This window comes from Lepeophtheirus salmonis, chromosome 8, assembly GCF_016086655.4.
Source record: "Lepeophtheirus salmonis chromosome 8, UVic_Lsal_1.4, whole genome shotgun sequence".
Lineage (NCBI taxonomy): Eukaryota > Metazoa > Arthropoda > Copepoda > Siphonostomatoida > Caligidae > Lepeophtheirus > Lepeophtheirus salmonis.
This window is the reverse complement of record NC_052138.2, coordinates 16,046,506-16,055,962: the sequence shown is the minus strand read 5'-3', so window position 1 is coordinate 16,055,962 and position 9,457 is coordinate 16,046,506. Positions and strand designations below refer to the sequence as shown.

General features: G+C 31.7%; 1 protein-coding gene across 1 annotated transcript; it reads left to right on the top strand.

Annotated features, from left to right (window-relative positions):
• The first annotated feature begins 3,324 nt into the window (after positions 1–3,324).
• On the top strand, positions 3,325–5,625 carry LOC121122378 (propionyl-CoA carboxylase alpha chain, mitochondrial). The gene is made up of 2 exons (XM_040717350.2): positions 3,325–3,822; positions 3,884–5,625. The coding sequence occupies exons 1-2, from the start codon at positions 3,325–3,327 to the stop codon at positions 5,510–5,512; spliced, it is 2,127 nt and encodes a 708-aa protein (XP_040573284.1). The 3' UTR covers positions 5,513–5,625.
• Positions 5,626–9,457: the final 3,832 nt, after the last annotated feature.

Sequence of the window (9,457 nt, the reverse complement as noted above, 5' to 3'; positions counted from 1 at the left end):
CGTGACGATCTTATTAACGTCTTTTGAAGCACTGCGAGCGTATTTTTTTCAACATTTCATTGCATCAATCGACACGAGTCTTCTTTTGAGCGATTGTCAAATTGTGCGGGATCCAACGAGAACAACCTTTTTTTACGATCAGGTGTACATACAATATCGAATGTATGCTGGAGGAAGAAATGCCCAAGGATGCTTCTATCTCACGGTATGTCACATGACGATCTAGCATTATCACTTCACGCACCTAGTCAGTTTTATAATATGATATTCTCAGCGCCTAAAACTCGACAAATTTTATTGACGTCGACTATGCTTTACAAAGCCATTTTTCAATTTATTAGAAACGGCATATTTCTATCCTATGGGGCTGAAATGTAAAAAACAACATCATCTTGCTAATTATATTTCTCAAGTTGTATTTAAATATTTTAAATTATCTAGCAAAAATCTCATAAATGAGACTTATAGGTAGTAGCATACACTCCGGTAAAAAAGGTCGAATTCTCATTGTGTAAGTCCCAGAAAAATTACTAAGTTATCTTCTAATTCTTGAATTTTCAATTGGTTTCGTTTAATAAAGAATTTACTCAATAAAAAAGTGTTTTATTCAGATCTTAAAATAAGAATACATTTTCATATATATTGTATATGGGTATAAATCTAAGAGAAGCAGTATAAAATATAAATAGTTAGCTTTTAATATTGAACATCTGTATATGTCATTAATGAGTATTTTTAAAATAACTAACAATTAAATGTAAGAACTGTTATGGGAAACATTTAAGGGAGAGTGAGGATACTTGTTACGGAGGAGACATGTTACACTGCCAATAACTTTAAAGTGTAAAGTTATCAAACCATTGTGTTCTTATACAATTGAATGTCTACCTTTGATATCCAATCAACTTAAAACACAGGTTGCCCAATTATAGTGATTACAGTTATAGTGAATTTCGACATTGAAATTTTTGACACAAAAAGTAAACAATTCAGGCAAGTGTTTGTTGAGATATATTTATATTATAAAACATGAGATTTTAATTTTATTTTATTAAATGTCATAGTCTAGCATGTTGTTCAATTAATTAACATGCTTGTTATATATAATTAGTTTCAATATTCAGTTCACATCATTTATTCTGATTCCAACACTATAGAGGCGACTTGTTACATCTATTTTTATTATATATATATCAATACAATATATTTAATTATGTTTTGTTTTTTATGAATTTTAATGATCAATCACAGTAAATAGTAAAAAAAATATACTTTTTAATTTTATTATTAACCATGCACTATTTCTGTAAATGTAAATCTTATATATGTAATTATAAGTATTTATTTTTAGTTATACTGACAAACTAATAAAAAGTAAAATAAGTCCTAAAATATAACAAATAGGAGTTTTTACATGTTGTACCACGTCTCCTCCTCGTGTATCAAGTATCCTACTTTAGGTTGGTTTCGAAAACACCAATAAATGGCTATTAATTATTGCACTACATCAAAAATACGCCCGGGCATTTAATTATCTTTTAAATTGTGAGACTTATGTTAGTTTAAAAAAAAAAATGATATTTTTTTAACATGTATCACTTAGCACTCAACAATTCACAAAATCTATTTATGCAGATAACAGAAAAATATAATAAGCATAAAAGACAAAAGTATAGAGAATAAAGGCTGCATATTCATTAAGAGTCTACGATTGACTTCTACTTTTTTCCAATATTTTTCTCAGAATAAGAGACGAAAAAAGTCGACTTTGGAAGGAACATACTTCAAGAGTCTCAATGAAGGGGTTGTGAATAAGAAATGATAACTCTTTGTTCCTCCCTCGGTAATTCATTCGGGAATTATTTCTTTTTGTAGAACTCTCCAGTTCCGAATAACTATTTATGTGTAATATCAGAATAGAATATGCTTTGTAGACCAAAATATCGAGACACAATATCTTTACCGAGTTTATAATAATATTGCACTTGTTTTCCAATGATAAAAGAGACTGAGTAGCAATAAATAAATCAGGCGTGAGATTGAAGTGTCCAGGTTATATAATTATCTGTATAGACCGTATATCACAAAGTCCAACTTATAAATGGAATTGGTATAAATCTGATTGCGATGAGTGATTTTTGCATTATATTTAATACATCAAGGGCACTAAACGACTCTTATTAAAGAAATAGTTTTCTTAGAGTAGGAGTCGAAGCAGAGTTGACCTTTAAGAATTTCAAAGAAGGAGCTGTGGATGGAGGAAGAGAACTCTCTCTCTGTTCCTAACTGTGTCTTTCTATCGTTTTATGGAATTCCTTAGTTCTTATATGTAGAAGTATACGATTATTCGGTAGAAGATCCGGCAGAATTTATGTATACGGACAATAATTAACGAGACCTTGATATGAAGAGGCACCTTTGCAATAAACGATCCTTCCATTAAAGGAGATGAGATCCAACGAGTGAATCACAGACCATGACATTGAAGAGAGTATCAATAGCGTGTGAATGGGATATTCCTAGGAAGGGGAAGTATGGATGGATGCGGATCCATATATCCGATTGTTACGTAGGAGAGATCCATCCAAATGACCGTGAATGAAATGTCTTTCCATGCAGTTCCAACTCCTTACCTCTCCCACCTCCCTCCTTTTGCTGACTGCTGTGGTATGGAATTCAAAGTCGTACCTACAAGGGTCCATAGGTTTTGTAAATCAAAAAGAAGTCTCCCTTTATTTTGTCCCAGCTTGCACCATTGGCATTAATCATTATATATAAATTATAGTATAAATATACTTGCGATATAACCTAGGTTCTTTAGGGAATTAACATTTTACATTTTAACATTTATTGATATTATTATATTTATGATTATCTATGAATTATTTAATTGTAACTCTTTTCATTAACCTACTTAAACGCAATTTCTAATTATTTAACGATGAGGGGGAATGATTTATTATTAAAAAAATAATTTAATGTAGTTGAAATGGGATTCAATTTCAGTCTTAATAAATAATAACTAAGGAAATTGATTCTCTGTATATTTAATTATACGGACAACGTTAAGTTTTATTGAATTTTGAGTTTTCCGTTTTCTAAAGCTAGGGAAGGGAATTCCGTGCGAGACGTGAGATTTGGATACTCAAGAAGGTAAATCCAATCTGCTGTCACATGTGCAGGGTAGAAAGGTGAAACATAAAAATAAAGTTAACCAACCTGTTTAGTATTTTTTTTTTTTTTTCAGTGAATAACTTACAAAATCATTTACATTCATTGCGGATAATATTGAATCGTATACATTGAACAGCCATCAGAGACGTAATGTTGTTTCTTTCGAGATTCTCCAGGTATGGTAAGAGTGGGAAGCGATGGTTTGGATATTCAAGTGCACCTTGGGAAAAAATTTACACTTTAGATCCCATAAATTTCAAGGAGCCAACTTTCGACAAGATCCTTATAGCGAATCGGGGAGAAATTGCATGTCGGGTCATTAGAACTGCGAAAAAGATGGGTATTAAAACCGTTGCAGTCCATTCCGTTGCTGATGGAGGGAGTCTATTTGTCAAAATGGCAGATGAGACTATTAATATTGGTCCTCCACCTGTCAATGAATCTTATCTTGTTCAAGAAAAAATTATCGACGCTGTCAAATTAACAGGAGCTCAGGCTGTTCATCCTGGATACGGGTTCCTTTCTGAAAATACAAGCTTCGTAGCTAAACTAGAAGAACTTGGTGTGAAATTCATTGGCCCCAATTCTGAAGCGATTAAAGCCATGGGGGATAAAATTGCTTCCAAACGTGTTGCCACGGATGCAAAGGTATGTCAATTGCCTTAAGTTTAAAGTTACAATATTATTTCAAGTTGATATCCTTTTTTAGGTTAATGGAATTCCAGGATTTGATGGAGAAATAGAGAATGAAGAGCACTGTTTACATCTGGCAAATGAGATCAAATACCCTGTTATGATCAAGGCATCCTCTGGTGGTGGAGGAAAAGGAATGAGGGTTTCTTGGAATGATGAACAAACAAGAGAAGCTTATCGTCTTTGTAAGGAGGAAGGAAAAAATTTCTTTGGAGATGATCGTTTATTAATTGAGAAATTTGTGGATTCACCAAGGCATGTTGAGATCCAATTACTTGGAGATAAGCATGGTAATGCAATTTATTTAAACGAAAGAGAATGTTCTATTCAAAGAAGAAATCAGAAAGTAATAGAAGAGGCTCCAAGTCCATTCTTAGATGAGACTACGAGAAAAAAAATGGGAGAACAGGCTGTATCTTTAGCTAAAACTATAGGATATGACTCTGCGGGTACTGTAGAGTTTTTAATGGACTCTCAGAAGAACTTTTACTTCCTTGAAATGAATACGAGGCTTCAAGTAGAACATCCTATTACAGAGTGCATTACCGGAGTAGATTTGGTACAGCAAATGATACGGACATCATACGGACATCCTCTTAACTTGAAACAGGAGGATATCAAAATTGATGGTTGGGCAATTGAATCAAGAGTTTATGCAGAGGATCCATTCAAGGATTTTGGCATGCCTTCAATAGGGCGTTTATACCAATACGAAGAACCCAGTTATCTTCCCGGTGTAAGGTGCGACTCTGGTATTGAAGAAGGATCGGAAATATCCATGTTTTATGACCCAATGATATGTAAATTGACTGCTTATGGACCTTCTAGGGATGCTGCTATTGCCACTTCTATTGAAGCATTGGATAAATATGTTATCAGAGGTGTAACTCACAACATACCATTATTGAGGGACATTTTAACAGAAGAAAAATTCTGCTTAGGAGATCTAACTACATCTTATCTTTTAGAAACATACCCAGATGGATTTAGTGGTTCTAAAATGAACGAAAAAGACACATTGAGACTTGCTTCTGTAGCAGCAATATACTATGCTAAGGACAATTATAAAGCTCAATTTCTCAATAATGACTCCAATCCTGCAATCAGCAAGAAGATATATAACACATGGGATTTGATTATAAAGGCAAACGAAGTAAAAATACCAATCTCAATTAAGTTTGAGGATGGTGCTTTCAAAATTCAAAATAAAGACACTGATAAAATGATTGTAATAAGTGATAACTTCAAAACGTCAGATTCTTTTATTTCTATTGATATCCATAATGAAAATATCACAACCCAGCTCATTAGTAAGCAACATAACGGAACCTATCGGATCCGTTACAAAGGAACAGCATTTAATGTACTTATACTCAGCACTGAAGCTCATAGACTAAATCAATATATGATTGAAAAACCCAAATTGGATACCTCTAAAGTTATACTATCTCCTATGCCTGGAGTGATTAAGAGTGTGGCTGTAAATGTGGGTGACTTAATTAACGAAGGCCAAGAGTGTTGTGTTGTTGAAGCCATGAAGATGCAAAACTCATTGAAGGCGGGTATAACTGGAACAGTGAAGGCTGTAAATGCAAAGGAAGGTGATACTGTTGAAGAAGAACAAATCCTTGTTGAAATTGAGTAAAACAGAAACAAGTAACATTTAATTATTTAGAATTATATTAAGACTTTTACTTACTTTGATGAATGTCAGATATTTTATATTACAAGATAAATAAATCTCTTCGTCGTTTCGTATATATATATATACAATATAAAGTTTACATAATACAGCCAAGTTAAATAAGAAATGGTATTGCGAAATGTATAAACTAAGAGCAAAAGTCATTTTTGTTTAATATTAATTTTTGCCACATACTTTATTTTCAATGAAAAAAATGATAACGAAAGGTTTAATGTGCTAATTACAATTTTATGTACGAAATTGCATTAACGTATTGCCTCTATTTTTCCTTTTTGGACTTGCATTTCTCTTGATTTTCATCTGTTTTATCTATGCAATCCTCCAGATCATCACAAACCCATGAAAAGGGAATACAAGTATTGTCACATGCAAATTGTCTTGAGTTGCAGATAACTTTAACAGTCCTTGTCTCATGCGATGATGAGAAGGATGAGGATTTTGAATTATCACTACTTAAACGGGGTATAACGGACATAGTTCGTCTACTTTTCCCAAGAGTTACAATATCTGGAAGAGGAACCAACTTTTCACCATTTTCTTGAATAGATTTTTTGTTTGTACTTCTTCTTAGGGATGAGCCGCCTAAGAAGTCACAAATATTTGGATTTTCGTCTTCTCCATCCGAGCAATCATCTTTTGTATCACATCTTGCAGAAAGAGATATACAAATATTATCAACTGAACAAAAGAAGGCATCATTACTCTTGCATTCAACTGTCTCAGCACCACCATCAGATTTCTTTCGTCTTAGAAGGGTTCCGACTTCTTTCATTATGTCCCTTACAAAATTCCTGAATGAATCTCGAAACGAAGCAATTATACTGACAACACCCTCATTATCTGATCTTGATCTTTTTTCTTGGAGACAAAATTTTTCATCAGATGAATCTCGACAATGAGAAATCCCGTCGCATACATGATATTTTGGTATGCAGATCCCATTATGACATTTGAATTCATTGTCAGAATTACATGTCGTTGAGGCAGAGATGATTCTCTCTTGAATTAGTATACAATTGAATACAATGAATAGTCTTCCAAATGAAATTAACATATTCACGTTCAATATACAAATGGTGAGCTGAGTCTAAATTATTTTATATTGACGTTCTTTTGATTTTTTATTATACTTAATAAATATATTTTTAATCTTAATAGCCATAACTAATAGCTACTAAAATTCCTTTTTACAGGGATCATTTACAAAATGCGCCCATTAAAATTTAATGATAATTATACTCGTTAACACGACAAAATTTTGTAGAATATTTATAACTGAATGCAAATAGTGACATTTAAAAAATTACAAAAAGTAAAAAAAAAATGTGAGGTAATATTGTGGGAGGATGTTTTCTTCTACACAAAAAACATTCCGTATTAAAGGTAGGGGAGAATAAAGTATTCTAAAGCTTAAGGGGAGACCTGGCGGTTGTTTTAGCCGTGCGCGGACACTTGCTGAAAACCTTTTTCCTGAACGGACACTTTGCCGAAAAAATATATAATTATATTTTTGGTAATTCATACATGATATTGCAATATTCCTTTATCTTACTCTAATTTTAAAAGATAAAATGTTTAATTATTTGCCATGAATTGTTATCACTAGTGTTCATTAATTAATAATTAATTGATTCATTGCATTATGAGGATACTCCAACAGGTGGATCGCACCGCTATTAGAACCATTGTAACAAAACTCACGATAATCCCCCAATAAATCACAGCTTTACCTTGCTAAAACAAAAATATACAGTGTGTTTTTTGTCCATTGTCAATGTTTAGATTAATTAGATGAATATTTTTCGTACTGCTTTTTGCAGGGAATTGTCCTTCTTGTGTAGTGAAAGTTTATTTTCTAATGACAAAACCATCTTGAGAGTTATAGAGTCAGTCAATTTATTAATGAACACCTAATCATTTAATTAGTGAGATATAATTAAAACATTTTATCTTTTAAAATTGAAATAAAATGAATGGAAGTAATAATTAGTAATTACATAGGATTGGAGTATTAACCATCATAAAATACATTTTTTATTTTTTTCGGCAAAGATAAAAAATGTATTTATGATGCTTAATACCAGATTCTAGCAAAATCTAATGAGAGGAAGTATTAATTTGAGCCAAAATTGACAATTGAATCATCCTTGCAACAAATGATAAGTACCTTGCGCCAAATTGCGAAATCCTGATTTTCCATTTATGTAAAAGTTTAGACGTATAATCAGGGGTGGTGATGATGAAATGCTTCCATCTAACAAGACTCTTGAAGATCACACCAACTTCAAATTTGCTCCAACTTCTAATGTCGATGTTGAAAAGACTTTTAATATGTTTAAAACTTTACATTTAGATCGAAGGCAAAAATTAACTAAAGAAAATCTTTCAAAAATCTTGATTTGTTGATATAATAGAGCAAAATTTATGAATAAATTACGATAAATATAAAACAACACTTTAAATTATCCTTATAAAACTGTATTTTTCTTTAATTACAAATTGCTCAATTTTGATATTTTGGGTGCTCATTTTTCGATATTTTAGCGCTCTTTTATTGCTAATATTGACTAAAAAAATCCCCCAAAAATCCTAAGTGTACTGATTAATGATCCATAAATTATAATATGAATCTTATTTTATCTTAATCTGATATAATATAATGAAAATTAATAATTCAACACCCTGAATTTTCTCCAGTTATTTATTCTTCAAAAAATATTATTTAGTATATAAGATTTTATTATTTCTAAGAATAATTCTATTTTTAACTGTGGTAACCGTCTACGAATGCAGTTGCAATATTTGATTGGCTGCGTTCAAATGCAATTTTTTGGGAAAATACTCCTTAGTATAATCTCTGTATAGGTTCAAACCAGGCTTTGTAAAAACAAATTGGGATTACAATTTGTATGTAAGATAGAATTGGTAGGTTATAAAATTAAGCTTAGTGAAATAAAATTATACAGCTGATAATAATTTATTATTTTAGGAATAGTCATAGTTTGGAACTATTTTTCATACTGCTTCTTCCAAGGACTTGTGCTCCTTGTATAGTGTAAGTTTACTATACTATCAAAACAAATCCTAGTTTTTAGATTTTTATCAAGTGAACCAATACATTAGATTTGATTCATTTGCTTTTAATAGTGTGTTAGGAATTAGGAAGCATGCTTCTAATTGTAATGTTGATTGATAATAAAGATTTTGACATAAAATAATTTTATGTTACACTTTATACACATTTTTCCTAGCCAAAATCCAGCAAATAAAATTTTGAACGCCACTTCAATTCAATTTATCGTTCATCTACTTCACTAAAATAACAAAGTTAACGCACCAGATATAGTCTTGCTATCAAATATGTGAGGAGCAGAGGTTAATATTTTAACAACCCATCCCGCCCTCTAAAACAAAAGTTAAAATACCCGCTATCAAATATACATTTTTAGATTTTGACAATTTTTTTTGGATTAGAAAATAGGACTTTGGCCATACGTCAACACAAATCCCGTGTTTTTCGGATTGAACACACAAAATATGTTGGAAAAGGCTTGAAATTAAAAAAAAAAAAGGTCTGGATTCTTAACAGTAGGTAATTTCATGTGAAGGTATGCTTGAAAGGCACCAACTTTTTTATTTTGAGTGGAAACACTGATCGTGCATGTGATTTCAATTTAAGAGTAAATACTGCTAGAAGTAGTGGAACGGAACGCTAAAATTCCATTTTTAGTATTCAAGCTTTATAAATAAATCGCGTTCTATTCTGCATTCTGTTAATCGAACGTACGTTTCGCTGAATGCTGTGAAATTTCGCGTCCCGGTTCACAAACCGGTTGAAATATTAATAGACATTTCTTAGTTGACGAGTGCTTGAGTCACTCATAT